The sequence below is a fragment of the Osmerus mordax genome (genome assembly GCF_038355195.1).
Source record: "Osmerus mordax isolate fOsmMor3 chromosome 28 unlocalized genomic scaffold, fOsmMor3.pri SUPER_28_unloc_8, whole genome shotgun sequence".
Taxonomy (NCBI): domain Eukaryota; kingdom Metazoa; phylum Chordata; class Actinopteri; order Osmeriformes; family Osmeridae; genus Osmerus; species Osmerus mordax.
The window spans coordinates 146,742-166,891 of record NW_027120411.1 but is presented as its reverse complement, the minus strand read 5'-3'; the positions used below and the strand labels follow the sequence as shown (position 1 = coordinate 166,891).

At 48.7% G+C, this 20,150-nt stretch overlaps 3 protein-coding genes across 3 annotated transcripts; all 3 read right to left on the bottom strand.

Annotated features, from left to right (window-relative positions):
- Nucleotides 1-6: 6 nt before the first annotated feature.
- gadd45ga (growth arrest and DNA-damage-inducible, gamma a) lies at nucleotides 7-1,604 on the bottom strand. Its single transcript, XM_067231917.1, has 4 exons — nucleotides 1,487-1,604; nucleotides 1,212-1,379; nucleotides 865-1,075; nucleotides 7-630 (listed from the first exon to the last, which is right to left on the bottom strand). Exons 1-4 carry the CDS (start codon nucleotides 1,537-1,539, stop codon nucleotides 517-519), a joined length of 546 nt encoding a protein of 181 aa, XP_067088018.1. The 5' UTR covers nucleotides 1,540-1,604; the 3' UTR covers nucleotides 7-516.
- A 1,655-nt stretch (nucleotides 1,605-3,259) lies between these two features.
- Nucleotides 3,260-12,306, bottom strand: creb3l3l (cAMP responsive element binding protein 3-like 3 like). The gene is made up of 10 exons (XM_067231942.1): nucleotides 12,199-12,306; nucleotides 11,179-11,327; nucleotides 7,113-7,485; nucleotides 6,772-6,869; nucleotides 6,581-6,673; nucleotides 6,141-6,247; nucleotides 5,981-6,049; nucleotides 5,210-5,294; nucleotides 5,021-5,111; nucleotides 3,260-4,867 (listed from the first exon to the last, which is right to left on the bottom strand). The coding sequence occupies exons 2-10, from the start codon at nucleotides 11,320-11,322 to the stop codon at nucleotides 4,428-4,430; spliced, it is 1,500 nt and encodes a 499-aa protein (XP_067088043.1). The 5' UTR covers nucleotides 11,323-11,327; nucleotides 12,199-12,306; the 3' UTR covers nucleotides 3,260-4,427.
- Nucleotides 12,307-13,211: 905 nt separating this feature from the next.
- Nucleotides 13,212-16,208, bottom strand: nim1ka (NIM1 serine/threonine protein kinase a). Its single transcript, XM_067231909.1, has 5 exons — nucleotides 16,045-16,208; nucleotides 15,831-15,943; nucleotides 14,416-14,537; nucleotides 14,189-14,335; nucleotides 13,212-13,967 (listed from the first exon to the last, which is right to left on the bottom strand). The coding sequence occupies exons 1-5, from the start codon at nucleotides 16,206-16,208 to the stop codon at nucleotides 13,212-13,214; spliced, it is 1,302 nt and encodes a 433-aa protein (XP_067088010.1).
- Nucleotides 16,209-20,150: the final 3,942 nt, after the last annotated feature.

Genomic DNA, 20,150 nt, shown 5'->3' with positions numbered 1-20,150 from the left:
CATGGGTGGTGCAGGAAAACTTCTTGGTTCAAAGAAAAGTCCAAAGTTTCTCTTTCATTTCAGGCAGGAGTTCAGTTTCCCCCAGCTCTGATCAGTTACAAAGAAAATGCATCCATTCTAGTTTCCAAGTTCTCATCTGTCCATCCCAATCCTTCCTTTCAGCCCTGCCTGCAGTTCCTCCCCTGTTCCTAGCTGCACAGGGTCCAGCAGAGAGAGCGGGGGACCCTTTCTCCTGCACTAAGGAGTCACATCCTGTCCACCTCCTCGGACTCCCCCCAGAACCTTCCAGTCAAGACAGCAGTCCATCCATAATCCATCTGACCCGATCCACATCCTCGGATGAACTTTGACCTCCCTCCTCAGGGTTAAAGGTCCCCTGGAACCGAACGTCCATCCCAGAATACTCTCTGGGTCCAGGGCTACAGCCGCTGCCTCGAGGCGGGCATCGTTGCTTTTCACGTTCGTTTTTTTTTTTCTTCAGTCGTCACGTGAAGCGTGGCGTGGGGCTCGCGCAGTTCAGCGTGCGGGCAGAGTGATGGTAGGAACCCAGTCGCACAAACTGCGGCTCTCCTCGCAGAAGGCGCTGAGCTTATCAAGGGCTGGGTCTTTCCACGTCTCTGCGCTTGGAGTCTGTGTGAGGAAAAATATAACAGGTTAGAATCGTGGTGATCACGGGGGGAAATTATGACAAGAGCACAATCAAACGCAAAACTCCTGCCCTAGTGACGTGCGCGGAGAACTGCCCCCGCCGGTGGAACACATATCTAAACAGTCTGAAGTACGCATGCACGGGGGAGGAATGTTGACTCCCCCTTATCGGATGACTCGTGACCGGCGTCGTGAGGTCGGTTGCTCGGAACGTACCGTGACAAGAATGCAGTGGGCGTCCTTGGGTTCGCCGGTTTCGTCAGCGCCCACGAGATCGGCGAGGCGTTCAATGTCGTTGACGCGAACCACGTTGATGTCGTTGTCGAAGCAGAAGGCTTGAATCAGGGTGAAATGAATCTGCAGCGCGATGTCGCACTCGTATTCCTCGTCTGTAGCGAGCACGCAGAAAGCCACACTGTCCGGGTCACTGTAGAATAAACATTAAAAAAACTTATTAGTTGCTATTCTGGCGTGCATTAATAAGGATTCATACGTTTGTGGGTGCCTGTGCAAGTTTTAGTGCACGATGATCAAGAATAAAAGAGATTCGTATGAATACTTACACATTCATGATTTTGGCTGACTCGTAAACGCCGACTGTCAGGTAGTCCTGGTTCTTAGCAGAGACCAGCAGGTCCTCGAGCGCTATGCCTGCGCTCTGCACTCTGAGGTAGTCCTGGTTCTTAGCAGAGACCAGCAGGTCCTCGAGCGCTGTGCCTGCGCTCTGCACTCTGGAGAAAGAAAAGAGGCTACATCAATATTTGAACGACGCAGAAAACGTTGAAACTGAAAGCTAAAGTTGCACACAACTTTGAAATGTGAAGGAGAGCTTTATTACCGATCAGTCTTGTCGAGCGCGCTCTCATGTCCGCGAATCTCTTCCAGAGTCATGATTATAATCCAAGTGATCTTGAGCTTTGCTGTGAATAGAATGGTACGGGTAGTCACACTGAGGGTTTGCGTTATTCTGAGCAACACACGGGGCTACAGCGGTTAAATACCGGATCAACGGAGATTCTCGGCATGGGCGGTGTTTTCCGCTCCTTCCTCTCGTGATTGGTTCAGTCCGCGTGATGACTCTGAAAGTCCCTGTTGGGTTAGAGTGGCGCTTTGAACACCCCACGTGGGGGCAGAGGATTACACGGCGTTTTCAAGAAATTTCAAGAAGGTTGTCAACATCCAACATCACCACCGTACAAAACCCCCCAGCAAGCTTGTTTTCCTTAGATTTCACAAAATATGCGAGAAGCTGGGAGATACGCCTCACGGGGCCCGGAGGGATAACATGCTTTTATTTGTGGTGTTGTATAATTGTTATGCACTCGTCAGACATGTTTAAGTCCGTTATAAAACACTGGGTTTATTAATACCCACAGTTTAGACTTGCCTTTCTTGGTCTATCTTGCACACAGTGGCTGTATTGTAGTGCACAAACACACAAAAAAAAAACGAATGAATTTGTCACGATATCAAATTTTCCCTGCCTTTTAAGGGATATGCTTGTGCCGTTGGACAAGGGAATGGTTTTTTCTCTCCGAAGAACAATGATATAGAGAACAGCTTGTTCTTGACGCACGCACGCATGTGCTCTGTTTTGAATAGAGAGGCCGTGCATGATTGCGTGTCTTGGCGCGTGGCGATTTACTGCTGAGACAACTGCGATATCAGAATAATAGGCGCGTGCCCCACCTGCCTCCTGTTCTTTTCAGGACGGGAACGCAAAGGGCAGCGAGAGGATAGTGAAGGGGTCATCAAGTGAAGATATCTTTATCATCCCAATTATGACCATGCTGGGCTTTATATTAGCATATTGCACGTGCCCGTGTGTCCAGGCCTGCAGGTGTTGTTCGTCCGTCAGTCTTTTACATTTACATTTAGTCATTTAGCAGACGCTCTTATCCAGAGCGACTTACAGGAAGTACAGGGACATTCTCCCCGAGGCAAGTAGGGTGAAGTGCCTTGCCCAAGGACACAACGTCATTTTGCACAGCCGGGAATCGAATCAGCGACCTTCGGATTACTAGCCCAATTCCCTAACCGCTCAGCCACCTGACTCCTCTTTTATAATTATTATTTTATAATAAGCAAAGTTTTACTGCATGATTATTGTTACTGATATTCTAGGAAAATGTAGCCATTTAAGACATGTTCTGATTACAGCGTTGTCTTGGTTCTCTAGATATGATTGAGAGAGAAAGATGCGCTTTTAGCGACGCGGCAGTCATTTCAGAGCGCTTCCGTGACAAAAACTGAGCTGACGTCGCCACCTGGTGGTGAACGGTGGAAGCGACCTTTCCTCGACATCACCAGGACAGCGCTGCATGATGCGTCACCGTCACGCCACGGTAGGGTTACTCACGAGCTGGTCAGACGATTACGTCTGATTATTCCCCACAGCGGATGAAACATCATCACAGTTTAACAGTTATATAACAGAAGGTTCATATTTCACCAAAACAATTCCCAATACCTATCTTTCTCCCCTCGCTTCATATATGGGAATTCTAAGATCGTAATTAAGTTTCTCGTTTGAATTGAATGAGTTGAGTTGGAACTGTTTATTTCTGTGACCTAGAAAACTGCCACGGTCAACAAGAACCCCAAGAAACTCTTTTTAATAAAAAAAGTCTTTATTTATGCATCATTGTATAGATGGACAACATATCTTGTACATATGGTATAATCATTCCAGTCGATATTTACATTTCAGAACTTGCACTATAGAGTATATATAAATCAGTGCTTCCTACAACATTAAACACATCTAATCTCACTGAGAGATCCCTCAGGTCCTATGGACAGGGTCCAACACCATTTTAGATTTTCATGAATAACGATTAATATATTAATAAAACATGTGACAAAAATGCCTCACTGGTAAAACAGGTCATTACATTTCTATTTCTTTGTACTGCAACACTGAAATAAACGGGTTTGTCTGGTCACATACACACGACTGGGAGCAATCGCTGTCCAAAGAATTTACAAATTAACAATAATATTTTCTTTTTATTTGTAAGACAATGAAAAAAAGAGTACAGTAGTAGAAAGACAGATCCTCGGTCCCCTTGTTGCAAGAGTCAAAATAATCAACATGTTTATAGTCTAATAAGGGCCAAATGTCCTGCAATGGCTAAAGTTCCAACGCTTCATGAACAACATTCACATTCTATACATTACAGAGTGCAGGCTGTGCAATCTCCACGACGACTGTGGATTATTATGGGGTACTAACATGGGACAGGTCCAGTACAGGTAAGCCACACTGTGGGGGGCCTGTGTAGGGGCTGTGTGGGGGCTGTGTGAGGCCTGTGTGGGGGCTGTGTGAGGCCTGTGTGGAGGCTGTGTGAGGCCTGTGTGGGGGCTGTGTGGGGCCTGTGTGAGGCCTGTGTGGGGGCTGTGTGGGGCCTGTGTGGGGGCTGTGTGTGGAGAGACCAGGGAGACTAGAGGACGGTAAGATTATTTCATTATCATAATTATTCATGTGAATAACGTCTGATAGGACGGCTTGTTTCCCTTTAAGCTCTCTCCCTGGCTAAGACTCCGCCCCTCACCCCCACCGTGTTCATTATGACCACGCCCTTTCCAAGACCAGCCCCATTTGTTCGATAGGCCATGCCCCTTTATCTATTATGACCGCAACACCTCATGCATTGTGACCGCGCACCTTTCCCGAAACCACGCCCATTTTACACATAGCTCCACCCCTTTCCCATAAAGGGAACCCCACCCATTACTCCTGAGCAGTAAGCTCCTCCCCTCCCTCTCGCTGGCTCCTCCTACATCTCGTCTGAGCGGTGCTGTTGCAGGATGACTGACGTGGGCTTCCTCTCCAACCACCTCTCGTCTCCACCCGCCACCTCCAACACCACCCGGCCCGCCCCCTCCCGCGGCCCCGCCCCCACTCCCTCGGGGGCGTGGCCCGTGCTCTGCTCCGCCTGCCCTGATTGGCCGGAGGGGTTGGGGAAGTCTGCGGAGTTGTTGCCGTTGACGCCGGTCTCCGAGTCGGGCTGCTCCACCCTTTGGTAGTCGGGGGTGTGGTCGGGGGTGTGGTTCTGGCCGCCAGCAAACACCGCCTTCACGTTATCCACTGTGGGAAGATACACGGGCTCCTCCACATGGCCTGGCTCCACATGGCCTGGATCCACATGGCCTGGCTCGGGGTAGGACACGTCCAGAACGTCCTCCCCAGGGAAGGAGCGCAGCGTCCTGGACACGACTGAGGAGGGGAGAGACATGGCACGGCTTGTGGACTGAACAGCAGCAGAGATGTACCCTGATTAGTCTTGTGAGTGTGTATGAGTGTGTGTGTGTGTGTGTGTCTGTGTGTGTGAGTGTGAGTGTGTGTGTGTGTGGTGTGTGAGGTACTTACTGGAGGAGGGGGTGTACTGCTCCTTCCCAGGGCTCCTCCCAAACGGGTTGACGGAGGGGAAGATGATGAGGCAGAAGGACAGCAGGAACACCTGCAGGAGAGGAGCGGTACTCAGGGCTGGGCTGTGTGTGTGTGTGTGTACCATGATGCAGGTGCTGGTGGTGGAGGTCTGTGTGTGTGTGTGTGTACCATGATGCAGGTGCTGGTGGTGGAGGTCTTCATGGTGGACATCTTCATCATGGACTGTAGCTTCTTCAGCTGCTCTATCAGAGTCCTGCAGGAGAGAGAGAGAGGGAGCTTTATTCTAACTCTGCACTGAACCTGACTTCTGAACAGCAGTGTTCTAGTGTTCTAACAGCAGTGTTCTAGTGTTCTAACAGCAGTGTTCTAGTGTTCTAACAGCAGTGTTCTAACAGCAGTGTTCTAGTGTTCTAACAGCAGTGTTCTAACAGCAGTGTTCTAGTGTTCTAACAGCAGTGTTCTAGTGTTCTAACAGCAGTGTTCTAGTGTTGTAACAGCAGTGTTCTAACAGCAGTGTTCTAGTTTTCTAAGAGCAGTGTTCTAGTGTTCTTACAGCAGTGTTCTAACAGCAGTGTTCTAACAGCAGTGTTCTAGTGTTCTTACAGCAGTGTTCTAACAGCAGTGTTCTAACAGCAGTGTTCTAACAGCAGTGTTCTAGTTTTCTAACAGCAGTGTTCTAGTGTTCTTACAGCAGTGTTCTAACAGCAGTGTTCTAACAGCAGTGTTCTAGTTTTCTAACAGCAGTGTTCTAGTGTTCTTACAGCAGTGTTCTAACAGCAGTGTTCTAACAGCAGTGTTCTAACAGCAGTGTTCTAACAGCAGTGTTCTAGTTTTCTAACAGCAGTGTTCTAGTGTTCTTACAGCAGTGTTCTAACAGCAGTGTTCTAACAGCAGTGTTCTAACAGCAGTGTTCTAACAGCAGTGTTCTAGTGTTCTTACATGTTCTGTTTCTGGAGCAGGGTGACCTTCTTCTGCAGCTCCTGGTTGTGGGCTGTGCACATGGCAACCCTGAAGATAGAGAACACACACACACTCTCCAATTAAATACTGTAAGGATCCCTTATGTAAGGATCCCTTAACTCTAATCTCTCCCCCTCACCTGTTCTCCAGTCCATCCACGTACACCTTCTTCTTCTTGCGGCTCTCCTGAGCAGACTGTTTGTTCCTGATCTTCCTCCTCACCCTCTTCAGAGTCCTCTCCTCCGCCTGGGAAATGGGGGGGGGGGGGGAATGTTCTAACATTACCATGGTGAGGGGCATGTTACCAAGGTGAGGGGCATGTTACCTTGGTGAGGGGTATGTTACCATGGTGAGGGGCATGCTACCATGGTGAGGGGCATGTTACCATGATGAGGGGCATGTTACCATGGTGAGGGGCATGTTACCATAGTGAGGGGCATGTTACCAAGGTGAGTGGCGTTACCTTGGTGAGGGGCATGTTACCATGGTGAGTGGTGTTAACTTGGTAAGGGGCATGTTGCCATGGTGAGGGGCATGTTACCAAGGTGAGGGGCATGTTACCATGGTGAGTGGTGTTACCTTGGTGAGGGGCATGTGAGCTGGGATGCTTGCTCCTTCTTTATCCAGAAGCCTCTTCTCCTCGTCAGTCAGAACGATCTCCTTAAACTGGAACTAGAAGAAACAAGGACTGTTAATCAGTGCGTTCAGCATGTACACACTCAGCATGTACACACTCAGCATGTACACACTGTCATAGAGCTGCAGCTCACCATGTCCATGTTGTTGCTTTGAGACGAGTCCTCAATGGACAGAGTGCAGTCAGGCTCACTGGAGTCTTCCTGCTCCATCCCTTCACTGTCCAGCTCATCTGGAACACACACACACACAGTAACTACATCTGGAACACACACACACACAGTAACTACATCTGGAACACACACAAAGTAATGCAACAGGTGTTGGGGAAATCTCACGTGCACAATAAAAACATTTGGGTGCAAACTTCAGTATGCACAGCCTAACCCAAAAACAGGTGCTGCAATATTCCTTTTTGGTATATATTTTTCCACACCCGTCACCATGACTACCGTAACCGAGCCCTCCAGGTTACCCAGGTCTATGAAGACGTCCTCGTCTGGCTTGTCTGCCCTCACGCTCTGCAGGGTGTCATCCGGCCGGCCTCCCTGCAGCAGGGCGTAGCTGTGCTCTGTCTGCACCGCATCGGCCCTCTCAGCCTGGGCCTCGCCTGCGCCCCCGGCCAGCTCAGAGAGCACCGAGGTGGGCTGGGAGTAGCAGCCGGGGCTGGGCGGAGGGTCGCTGCCCTGGGGGCTGGGGCAGCCCGGTGGGGTTTTGCCAGAGCTGCTGTGGTCCGAGATGCCGCTGTCGCTGCCGTGGGGAGAGAGCGACGGACAGGAGGCGGCCATGTTGTCTTCTACGTCCAGCAAGCTGGACAGGAAGTCTTCTGTGTCCAGGACACTCAACATCTGAGAGAGAGAGGGAGAGAGGGGGAGAGAGAGAGAAAAACCTCAGAATGCTGCTCTGCTAGTTCACATTGTGTCATTGAAAGTCAGCGTGTGTGAAAAGTGGATGAATCACAATCATGTCACCCTGGCTCTAAGACACAAGAAAAACAGCTGTGGAATTTCAGCTTGCTGCAGGCTTGGAGAAAAGTCTCATTTGAGTTAATATAATTCAATCAGTGGAATGAGCATAACAACGATGAATTGTAATAAGTGTATCACACTCGTAACATTATACTTTTAGTGATGATTGACTAATTAATACTTTGATTAATTGCAGATTTATGTTACCAATGAAGCTAATAAATTGCTATGGAAGCGGTTTTTAAGAGGTACTATTCAAATGCCACCATTAGGCTGTGCTTCAATATCGCCATCTAATGGTTTAATGTGAGCATTACAAGTGCAGTTCTCACAGTACACCATCAGATGGCGATGGTAAAGCGCAGCCCTATGGAACGGGTTTTTAAGGGGCACTGTTTCGACAGCGCCATTGGGCTGCGCTTCAATACCGACATCTAGTGGTTTAAAGTGTGAATTACAGGTGCAGTTCTCACAGTAAACCATCAGATGGCGATGGTAAAGCGCAGCCCCATGGAACGGGTTTTTAAGGGATACTGCTTTGACGGCGCCATTGGGCTGCGCTTCAATACCGCCATCTAGTGGTTTAAAGTGTGAATTACAGGTGCAGTTCCAACAGTAAAACACCGTTGGCTGGCTGGCTTGATCGCCACCCACATGTGAGATTTAATTGAGCTGCTCAATGGGCAAGTCTTCCAGTGAAGTGCCCCAGAGGAGTGACAATAACTTAACAGTCCCAATGGCTCAGTGAGGAGAGAAACTGCCTTGTAACCGAAAGGTTCAAGGTTTGATTCCCAGGAAGGCTATACGGCTATCTCTAAGTTGTAACATGGTTGGTTTGATTCTCGCCAACTTTTAATATAGCTACTCAATGTGCATTTCTTCATTCCAGTTAAGTACCCAAGAGCAGTGACTATATCTTAACAGTCCCAATGGCTCAGAGAGGAGAGAGGCTGTCTTGTAACATAGAGGTTGAAGGTTGATTCCCAGGAAGGCCCATTTTTAAAGCACAAATTGGAAAAAGAACTTGAAAAACACCCGGAGAAAAGGTCTGTTATCGGCAAGATTCAGTGGCGTGGGGGTTACTGGCTGTGAATGATGAGTCATTGGCTGGTTCGGGGTTGAGACATGCCTGGTTCGATTCCCACCCACATGTGAATTTAATTGAACTCAATGTTCAAGTCTTCCAGTGAAGTACCCAAGAGGAGTGACAATATCTTAACAATGGCTCAATGAGGCGAAGGCTGTCTGGTAACCTGAAGGTTTAATTCCCAGGAAGGCCTAATTTTAAAACACAGGTTGGAAGAGGCACGTGAAAAACGCCCGGAGAAAAGGTCTGTTACAGCCCGGATGGCTCAGTGAGGAGAGCGGCTGCCTTGAAACCGAAAGGTTGAAGGTTTGATTCCCGGTGCCAAATTTTAAAGCACAAACTGGAAGAGGCACTTGAAAAACGCCCGGAGAAAGCGTCTGTTACAGCCCGGATGGCTCAGTGAGGAGAGCGGCTGCCTTGAAACCGAAAGGTTGAAGGTTTGATTCCCGGTGGCAAATTTTAAAGCGCAGGTTGGGAGAGGCACGTGAAAAACGCCCGGAGAAAAGGTCTGTTACAGCCCGGATGGCTCAGTGAGGAGAGCGGCTGCCTTGAAACCGAAAGGTTGAAGGTTTGACTCCCGGTGCCAGATTTTAAAGCGCAGGTTGGGAGAGGCACGTGAAAAACGCCCGGAGAAAGTGTCTGTTACAGCCCGGATGGCTCAGTGAGGAGAGCGGCTGCCTTGAAACCGAAAGGTTGAAGGTTTGATTCCCGGTGCCAAATTTTAAAGCGCAGGTTGGGAGAGGCACGTGAAAAACGCCCGGAGAAAGGGTCTGTTACAGCCCGGATGGCTCAGTGAGGAGAGCGGCTGCCTTGACACCGAAAGGTTGAAGGTTTGATTCCCGGTGCCAAATTTTAAAGCGCAGGTTGGAAGAGGCACTTGAAAAACGCCCGGAGAAATGGTCTGTTACAGCCCGGATGGCTCAGTGAGGAGAGCGGCTGCCTTGAAACCGAAAGGTTGAAGGTTTGATTCCCGGTGCCAAATTTTAAAGCGCAGGTTGGAAGAGGCACTTGAAAAACGCCCGGAGAAAAGGTCTGTTACAGCCCGGATGGCTCAGTGAGGAGAGCGGCTGCCTTGAAACCGAAAGGTTGAAGGTTTGATTCCCGGTGCCAAATTTTAAAGCACAAACTGGAAGAGGCACTTGAAAAACGCCCGGAGAAATGGTCTGTTACAGCCCGGATGGCTCAGTGAGGAGAGCGGCTGCCTTGAAACCGAAAGGTTGAAGGTTTGATTCCCGGTGCCAAATTTTAAAGCGCAGGTTGGAAGAGGCACTTGAAAAACGCCCGGAGAAAAGGTCTGTTACAGCCCGGATGGCTCAGTGAGGAGAGCGGCTGCCTTGAAACCGAAAGGTTGAAGGTTTGATTCCCGGTGCCAAATTTTAAAGCACAAACTGGAAGAGGCACTTGAAAAACGCCCGGAGAAATGGTCTGTTACAGCCCGGATGGCTCAGTGAGGAGAGCGGCTGCCTTGAAACCGAAAGGTTGAAGGTTTGATTCCCGGTGCCAAATTTTAAAGCGCAGGTTGGAAGAGGCACTTGAAAAACGCCCGGAGAAAAGGTCTGTTACAGCCCGGATGGCTCAGTGAGGAGAGCGGCTGCCTTGAAACCGAAAGGTTGAAGGTTTGATTCCCGGTGCCAAATTTTAAAGCGCAGGTTGGAAGAGGCACTTGAAAAACGCCCGGAGAAAAGGTCTGTTATCGCCGGGATTCTGTGGCATCATGGGTTAGGCGTTCGCCAATGATGAAGAGTCAGGTGAGCGTAAAGCCACTGGCGGGCTCGGAGTGCCATGTGAACGGTACGATACCCGCTGCAGTTGACTGGAATCCCTGGAGAACCAGGGCAGGGGGGGCCGTGTCCCCCCTGGATTATTTGCAACAGTGAAACCTGGGGGTTATGTGACCCAGGTAGTAGAGCAAGTAGAAGTTTTGGAAACCTAAAGACAGTTGGAAGTAACCTAAAGACAGTTGGAAGTAACCTAAAGACAGTTGGAAGTAACCTAAAGACAGTTGGAAGTAACCTAAAGACAGTTGGAAGTAACCTAAAGACAGTTGGAAGTAACCTAAAGACAGTTGGAAGTAACCTAAAGACAGTTGGAAGTAACCTAAAGACAGTTGGAAGTAACCTAAAGACAGTTGGAAGTAACCTAAAGACAGTTGGAAGTAACCTAAAGACAGTTGGAAGTAACCTAAAGACAGTTGGAAGTAACCTAAAGACAGTTGGAAGTAACCTAAAGACAGTTGGAAGTAACCTAAAGACAGTTGGAAGTAACCTAAAGACAGTTGGAAGTAACCTAAAGACAGTTGGAAGTAACCTAAAGACAGTTGGAAGTAACCTAAAGACAGTTGGAAGTAACCTAAAGACAGTTGGAAGTAACCTAAAGACAGTTGGAAGTAACCTAAAGACAGTTGGAAGTAACCTAAAGACAGTTGGAAGTAGCCAGACTTTGAGCAAACGACCAGTGTCCGACAATTTACGTTACTGTCCACTTACGTCTTGTTCGGAAAGCCAATCCTCAATAAGATCGCTTCCGTTGGGAAAGAACGTATCCGCCGCGCCACTATCAACATCCTGGAACAGCAATCCCAAAAGCTCCGCTCCGTCCATATCCGGAAGATCGTCGGTGATGACGGACATCTGGCCTGGAAAAAAATGTGTTGTTGTCAGTGTTGTGCATGAACGAGTTCGGATCTGACACACACCTTAAAACTATGAACTAGTTAGTTCATGAGAGGTATGAACATGTACAACACTGGTTGTTGTGATTTAAAGTGTGACGTCTATGCCAGGCTTGCAAATATTAATGTTAAACTGGAAACTATTGGTAGCATGTACATAAATGACAATAATCTGGAAAACATAACTAATGCAATAACTCTGGTTTACCATGGAATCCTGCATAGATTTGCTACCAAACTTGGTCTGGTTGGATAGGCTATTGGCTAATATTGGGAATGAAAAATGCATTTCTGTATGATGTTCTACTCAACTAATGCACAAAAAAGGTAAAAGTATTCCCAGCACTGTTGAAATAAGATCTTTTCATTTGCGTTCATGTATTAGCGGAAGCTGCCATCTCATCGCCCAGCCAACAACATATGACCTCATCTACACCCTGGGGACACGCCCACACCGTTCATAACAAACGTGAGGATATTCAAAACAACTTAAGTGTCTTTTTTTATGTCATCTCGTATGCTAATCAAAAAATGACTTCGATTTACAACGTTTATCTGGATAGACCGCACCTTATCTGCAGATGCATCGGGCTTGATGTCTAAATGGACACGAGCTGACTACAATTAGTTAACATCTGATCATTACAACTTTACATTGTGTTCACAGGTGAATACGATAGATTCCACCATAGCCAGGGAAGAATATAATGAGCTAACGCGGATGTACACACAGTAAAAACAACACAAGACTTATTGTTCCTTAGAGGGCGTGGTCGTCAAAGATAACTAAGACAACATAGACGTGTTCTATTTGATTAGTATTAAATAGTCTTACCTTTTACGTTAAGTTTGACTCGAGATAGAATACCATTCGCGTGAATCAGTGACTAGTTTCCTGGGTATGTGTGTATCTCTAGACAAAGCTCTTCCTGATGAAATCACCTTCCAACAAGGCAGAAAGTGCGTCACCACGTAAGGCACTTCCGCTTCCGCAGTGTACGCGACATTCCATCTGGGGGATGTAGTCATTCTCATAGAAACGTAATGTCACTAAAGCGAACGTAAGCAAATCTAGAAGTCTTACACAAATGTCTTTATTTAAAGATAGCCTACTTATAAATATGCGAGGACACAGCGAATACAACAAATAAGGACCCAAAGAGTATTTAAATATTTTAATCCATATTTAAATAGGACAGAGTTCAAGGTAGAACTGACAGATTAGTGTGTAAAAAAATAAACCGTCATCCTTCTTTATATCTGTGGTAACAAACTCAGGCCCCTATATGGGCAGAGGGGCGATCTGAGGGTGACCAATCAACATTATTGATCATTCTTTACACACTTGCTTCTACACCCTGATCAGAAGTGCTAACCCTGGTCAAACTCCATTAGTTTATGGTGCAGGACACAGAGAGGAAATACATACATAGATACAATCATTACAAAGTACAATCATCATGTGTTCTGGGGAAAAATTAACCAAGGCATTTGAGAAAAAGTGCGATTATAATATTTGATATGGGGAAACACCATGAGGGCAGAGGGATCTATGCCTGCTTCTTGAATAATGCTACAACTGGTTTGGTGCTGGGTCAGAAGTCTTGATATATGTATGTGTGGGGTGCTTATGAAAATGTGTTGCAAGCAATTAGCCACGTAATCTTCTGTAATCCAAATTAAAATAGCTCTTGGTAAAAAGGTTTTGTTGAGTGAACATTGTCCTTGAAGAACATTCAAAACTACCAGGAAAAGTCTGATCAGGTCAGGTGCAAACTCCAGGAGAACACTTTCAACAGACTGCTGTTGTCATCAAAGTCTTTGATTGGTTGTCCCCCCCCTGCCCAGTCACAGAATCAAGCAGAGCTTGGACGTGTGCCTCAGACTCCGGTATGCCCGCAGCCGGTCCTTCTTGCCCCCGCTGGCCGCGACCACGTGCGTGACCACGGGCATGCTGTCCACCGCCCGCCGCTTGTGCGCCCGGTGCAGCAGGATCCGGTAAACCCCGGTGATAGAGCTCCGGCAGTCTTTGCCTTGGTTGTTGAGGATGTGCTCGGAGGTGATGCCCAGGCTGAGCAGGGCCGCCCTCACCTCCACCTCCTCCTCCTCCAGCTCCGCCGGCCCGCGCTCCGCCAGGTACGACGGCTCCAGCTGGAAGGGCTCCATCGCTCGGGGGAAATCCAGTGGCAGAAGCCAGTTGCAGGCCATCATCTGCTCCACGCTGCAGCGGTCGGACGGCTGAGGCTGGAGGATTCCCCGGATGAGGCGCTGGCATGCCTCCGGGACCCAGGGGGGGACGAGGTAGGCCCCGTCCAGGATGCAACGCTTCAGCTTGGCCACCGTGTCTGCCCGGAACGGCATGGTCCCCGTCACCATGAAGAACAGCATGACGCCCATCGCCCACACGTCAACAAACACGCCCAGGTAGCGCTCGTCGCGGAACAGCTCCGGGGCGGCGTAGGGCGGGGAGCCGCAGAACGTGTTGAGGGTCTCGTCGCGCCGGCTGAGTGTGCTGAAGCCGAAGTCTCCCACCTTGACGCAGGTGCTGCAGGTGTAGAACACGTTCTCAGCCTTCAGGTCCCGGTGGATAATGCTGTTGTCGTGCTGGAGGACACAACCGCGAAACAAGGTGGGGGGGTAGATTAGATTAAGATAAAGATTAAATTCAAATGTCAACGTGTTGAGACACCTTGAGGCCACAAGAGGGCGAGAGAGGGCCAGATCATTGCAATCATCTCAGCCAATCCCTTTCAATCTCCATTCCATCTCCTTCTCTCTATTTGACTCTCTTCTTTAAGGGTTTATAGGAGGAGGGGAGGGCTGACCATGTGCTTGACGGCTGACAGGATCTGGGAGAAGACCATCTTGCTGTCGATGTCGGACAGCTTTCCCTCTGAGGTGATCTTGGAGTAGAGCTCCCCTCCGCCCGCATACTCCATCACCAGGTGTAACCGTGACAACGTCTCCACCACCTTGGGGGGAGGCAGGGGGTGTTCAGCCCCGCAAGAGACACCAGGGCTCAACTCTGTGTGTGTGTGTGTGTGTGTGCTACCTCGTAGAGCCGTATGATGTTGGGGTGGTGGAGTCTCTCCATGCTGGAGATCTCTCTGGACAGCAGTCTCTGGGTCTTCTGATCCAGCTTGGTCTTATCCAGGATCTTGATGGCCACCTTATCTGGGGGAGAGAGAGCACAAGCATATATGCAACATATACAGTGAGTACATATTTTGGTTTGTATTCATTATTTTATACATATAGTGCTTTTTATAAATAGTGCTTTTTATTAAGTTATCCATTCTCCTTTTTTTCATTATGACACCTTAAACTTAATATATTTAATAATACAAACATCTAATCCATGTGTAGATGGCAAAAGTACACACTTCCATCACTCAAGTAAAAATACAGATACTAATGTTTAAAAAGACGCTGGTGAAAGACGTTTTTTTAGAACCTTTGAGAAGGCCTTTGACTTTTGAGAGGGGCAGAGTACAATAGAGTTAGGTAGAGTCCTCATCAAGCACTCATCAATAATGCAATTTTTTTCAGTTTTTTTCAACCTGTAGAAACTTTTTTTCCTCATTTTTTCAACCTTTTGAAACTTTATTTACTTTTTAATATTGATCATGACAAAAGTAAAAAGCCTGGATTTAAAATGTAATAAGTAGAAAGTACATACATTTGTGTAAAAAAAAATTATGAAGGAAAGTAAAAAGTTGTCATAAAAATTGTGAGGTAAAGTACTGATACCAGAAAAGTCGACTTAAGTACAGTAACACTTTCTTATTCCCCTCTGTACACGTGGCAGATGTGAAAACACCAATCCACCCTGAAGCAGCTGTTCCCTGGTCCTTGGTGTTGATTGGGGATTAGCTGGGCTTTAAAAAGCCATCGCTCTGATTCTCCTGTGGAGTCGTGGCTTCTGCGAAAAGCTCCCGTTTTCACCAGAACACAATATGGATACGTGTTTCTCTGAGAACACAACATCTTGCAGCAGGGAGATGAAGAGGCTTTGCTAATCATGGACAGATGCCCCATTAAATCATTAGACGTCAAGTGTGTGCGTCTTTTAACGTGAGATAATATTGACCTGAGGTAACAGAATCCACAAGGGCTCTTTTGTGGTGCGAGCTGTGTGATTGTGCGTTGACATGCATTATTAAAGCTGGGATTAGTGTAAGTTTCACTGTCGCCACGGCGTTCAGAGAGCGCTTTCACAATGCATCTGAGCCCTTTCTGTTTTTGCAAGGCCTGGCGAAAGACACACACAGACACCACACACACACACACACACCTTTGATGAGGCAAGCAGCATTTCCAGCTGTCGTTAGGGAAACTACAGACACCTAATCTGTTTTCACAGGTTGACAGACAGCAGCAAATATACAGGCGTAGACAGACAGGTAGACAGACAGCAGAAAATATACAGGCACAGAGGAGACACAGACAGGTAGACAGACAGCTCACCTTTGGTGAGGGCATGGATGCCCAGTTTGACGTGGGAGAAGTTTCCGGAGCCGATCTCTCCCCGGACCTTGTAGAAGCCAATCCTCCGACCCACAGTCAGCTCCCGCACCACCCTGGTAAACACACACACACACTTAAAACAGTGACAGGAAGCTTACCGATCTGGTTCTATGATGAGTGCCACTGCTCAGAGACAGCAGTCTCCCCCAGGTACCTGTCGTCCTGGCACATGTCCAGGTTCAGTCTCTCCAGAGGGGTGAGGCGGCGGGTGGGGGCGCCCTCCTCGTCTGTGTGGATGTCAGAGCTGTCCTGTCGGCTCCATCCAGGCCCCCTCTGACCCCCCGCTCCCCCGGACGCCCCCTCCACCTGGCCCGTCATAGGGCTCACGGCTGTCATCCTCCCCAGGTCGCCCCGGGCGACGGCAGCTTAGTTCATGCTGAGAGGAGAGCGCCACCTGCAGGCCGGAGGAACGCACAGCAGAGGAACCATGTGGAGAGGATGTGCTGCTGTTCTCCTGGACAGTCACCACCAGGTTCATCATGATACAGGCTGAGGAAGCGGACTGACTCCCACTGCCTACAATACACTACCCCCACCCCTACCCCACCCTTACCCCACCCCTACCCCCACCCCACCCCCTTTCTCGGTGTCCATCTGGCCCTAAGAACTGGAGAGCCCAGGATTAATTGGCTCCTCGATTCCCTGGTTTATAAATAGATCAGAGGGATTGGGAGACAGGGTTCTGCTGAGGTCTTGATGATGATGATGTTGGCTCCCCCTCTCCCTCTCTCCGTTTCTTTAAGATGATAAGATGGTGTCCCTAGCAGGTCCTGGTCCCTGCTAGGGAGAGAACGTCTCTTACCTTCTGCTGTGCTGCTCCATATTGTCCCAGTGAGTCACCTGCCCGAACCCTGAGGAAGCAACACAACACTCAGAGAGGCTCCACCACCCTCCCTGACTGTGTGTGTGTATGTGCCTGCACGCATGTGTGTGTGTGTGTGTGTGTGTAGGAAGTCTAGAAGGGTAAAGGGGTAGGGGGGGTCATGTGTGATTAGGTGGAACCATCCGGAAACAGACCTGTAGCTCTCTAACGACGCCCTGGAGACCAGGCACACACGCACGTTCGTCCTGATTACCACTGCTACTGTAGCCCTGGACCACTGAAGATCTCTGAGGTACCCAGCGCCCATAATGACTTTCTATCTTACACACACACTACACACACACCTGGGCCAACTCGCATGCACCGCTGGCATACACAAGCAGAAAAACTTATCTTGAAGAACCTTTGCATGTTAACCCACATACTGCCAGTGACCATGGAAACGAGGCATCTTAAAGCCACGTACGCAGCTAGATGGAACATCCTAGGCCTGGTCTTTCACCTCCACCTCTTCATCCTAGGCCTGGTCTTCCACCTCCTCCCCTCTTCATCCTAGGCCTGGTCTTTCACCTCCACCTCTTCATCCTAGGCCTGGTCTTCCACCTCCTCCCCTCTTCATCCTAGGCCTGGTTTTCCACCTCCTCCCCTCTTCATCCTAGGCCTGGTCTTCCACCTCCTCCCCTCTTCATCCTAGGCCTGGTCTTCCACCTCCTCCCCTCTTCATCCTAGGCCTGGTCTTCCACCTCCACCTCCTCCCCTCTTCATCCTAGGCCTGGTCTTTCACCTCCACCCTGCTTCATGCCTCCAAATGACTGAACACCCTCCCCTGTCTGGAACCATCCAAACTGACACTGTTTCTAACTTCAATCCTGAGGCAGCAAATTGCTACCACTTGTTGATAATTGTATGGTGTATGTGTATGTGTTTATGTGAGTATGTGTGTTGTATTTGAGTGTGTGTTTGTGTGTTGTATTCCAGTGTGTGTGCGTGTTGTTGTGAGTGTGTGTGTGTTCCCTCGTCTAATGCCGTGCGTTCTAATGAGCCTGGCCGGGAAATCAAAGTGACAATCTCATTTGTAGACCTCTCCACCTCCTGCCCAGCAACCTTCATTCACATTTAGTCATTTAGTCATTTAGCAGACGCTCTTATCCAGAGCGACTTACAGTAAGTACAGGGACATTCCCCCGAGGCAAGCAGGGTGAAGTGCCTTGCCCAAGGACACAACGTCAGTTGGCATGACCAGGAATCGAACTGGCAACCTTCGGATTACTAGCCCGCTTCCCTCACCGCTCAGCCACCTTCAAACACCTTGAAGACCCCACCCCTCACCCCCCACCCCCTCACCCCCCCACCCCCCACCCCCTCACCCCCCCACCCCCTCACCCCCCACCCCTCCCCCCCTCACCGCATGAATATCTGAGCATTGATCTTGAGTAAGCTAAAAGGACCGGAGCGTCCGCGCTCTTCAGCACAGAGAACAGCAGCTCCGCCAAATGAGCCTTTTATGTGAGAGGCGCGACACACACACTATACACACACACTATACACACACACTATACACACACACTATACAGAGTACTCAGAACAGACACATGTACTGTCCAGTAGCTTATCCCTGTCTGACAGAACAGACACACACTGGCATCAACACCTCCAAACAAACAGAAGAACTGGCAAACCGACAGGCAAAACACTCCCTCCTGTTCATCTATGAACACAGACAGACAGACAGACAGACAGATTCACTCATCAGGCTGCAGAGGTCCCTCTCTCCCTCTCTCCCTCTCTCTGCCTGTCTCTCTCCCTCTCTCCCTCTCTCCCTCTCTCCCTCTCTCTGCCTGTCTGTCTCTCCCTCTCTCTCTCCCTCTCCCTCTCTCTCTGCCTGTCTGTCTCTCTCTCCCTCTCTCTCTCTCTCTCCCTCTCTCCCTCTCTCCCTCTCTCTCTCCCTCTCTCCCTCTCTCTCTCCCTCTCTCCCTCTCTCTCTCTCTCTCTCTCTCTGCCTGTCTGTCTCTCAAAACACACACATAGCCACACACACACACACATTCACACACACATACAGCTCCACAAAGCTTCCCAGTGTGTTAAGTGGGAGGTGCAGTAGAGGATTTAGAGCAGAGACTGAATGCTTGGGAACAGAGATGGCCCTCAGGAATTCAGGAGAGAAACATTTCACGTTTCCAAAACACAACACACCCCTCCCCTCTCACCCACTACTCAACACCACACACACACGTGCTAACAAACACAAATCTGTATGTGTTACCGAGTAGTTGCTTGTAAGTAAAAATCCCACCCACCCTTCTTAACAGGTACACTGTGTTGTGGATTAATACTCTCTAATCTTAACAAGATCATATGTGACCCCTCCCAGAGGACTGAGTTTAAACATGCCGGCTCTTCCCCACAGGCCTGACACACCAATCACATCAAACACCTTCTCTGTGATCTGCTCTTTGGACAACACAGGGAAATTATTAACAATCAGCAATAGCGGTTCATGTTGTTTAATTGTAACTTGTTTAACTACATGCTCTTATGGTTCTTCCCTTTGGCACTTACTTTGGTTGTTCACAATGTGTGCTTCATGTTTTGGCTACTCGCGATGTTTTGTGGCTATCTTGTTGTTATGATCAGTGACCTATGCACTTTGTAAAGCTCTCTCTTGGAAGTCGCTTTGGATAAAAGCGTCTGCTAAATGAATAAATGTAAATGTAAGAGAGAGAGGGAGAGAGAGAAAGAGAGAGAGAACCTGCAGTGTTGTTAGTCTGTTATGTATCTCAGGGGTCATGGGATGGAAGTTACCATGACGCTGTTTGCAGGAAGGAAGTTTCACCTGCAGCACTATCGCCACGGAGACCAACCGCATACAGCTGCACACGCACACACACGCACACACACACGCACACACACGCACACACACATGTTCACTGCAACTTGACTCTCCACAGCTTATGCTTCTAGATCTCAATACATTCAACATTTCATTCATTGAGCAGCAGATTCTTGTAACCGCAGAGACACACACACATACACACAGTAGAGTACAGGCGTCCCGTACACTCATTACCGCCCAGCACCGATCACGGTAGCAGAACAGATCACTCTTCCATTGGAGAGAAGCTCACAGCACCATAGGTTGGCCCTCGCCGTTCCCGGTTCTAACCGAACACGTACCGAACCAGGCGAGAAGCGAGCAGTTGGCCCGTTGCCTTCTGTGACCTGTTAAGAGAACCATTTCCGTTGCATTGTGTCACGGTAATCTATTCTCGCACTTCAAAGAGCCTTTTATCAAAGAGAGAAAACCGGAGCGATACGTTTAATGTAACCCGAATAATGGGGCATCAAAGACAAGCGAAACGTTATTATTCAAGCATACGCAGAAACGCGATACTCAACTATAGGAGCGAAGCCGTTTTAATAGTCATAGATATAGG

Excerpts from the sequence above, each read along its gene's own strand:
- gadd45ga (XM_067231917.1), bottom strand. The coding sequence starts at position 1,539 with ATGACTCTGGAAGAGATTCGCGGACATGAGAGCGCGCTCGACAAGACT. Across the intron at positions 1,076-1,211 it reads TCAGCCAAAATCATGAATGT|TGACCCGGACAGTGTGGCTT; the intron begins GTAAGTATTCAT and ends TTTATTCTACAG. Across the intron at positions 631-864 it reads CCCACTGCATTCTTGTCACG|ACTCCAAGCGCAGAGACGTG; the intron begins GTACGTTCCGAG and ends TTCCTCACACAG.
- creb3l3l (XM_067231942.1), bottom strand. The coding sequence starts at position 11,322 with ATGTCCGTCATCACCGACGATCTTCCGGATATGGACGGAGCGGAGCTT. Across the intron at positions 6,248-6,580 it reads CTCACATGCCCCTCACCAAG|GCGGAGGAGAGGACTCTGAA; the intron begins GTAACACCACTC and ends CCCATTTCCCAG. Across the intron at positions 5,295-5,980 it reads CTGCTCCAGAAACAGAACAT|GACTCTGATAGAGCAGCTGA; the intron begins GTAAGAACACTA and ends TCTCTCCTGCAG.
- nim1ka (XM_067231909.1), bottom strand. The coding sequence starts at position 16,208 with ATGACGGGCCAGGTGGAGGGGGCGTCCGGGGGAGCGGGGGGTCAGAGG. Across the intron at positions 15,944-16,044 it reads GACATGTGCCAGGACGACAG|GGTGGTGCGGGAGCTGACTG; the intron begins GTACCTGGGGGA and ends TGTGTTTACCAG. Across the intron at positions 14,538-15,830 it reads CATCCATGCCCTCACCAAAG|ATAAGGTGGCCATCAAGATC; the intron begins GTGAGCTGTCTG and ends TCTCTCCCCCAG.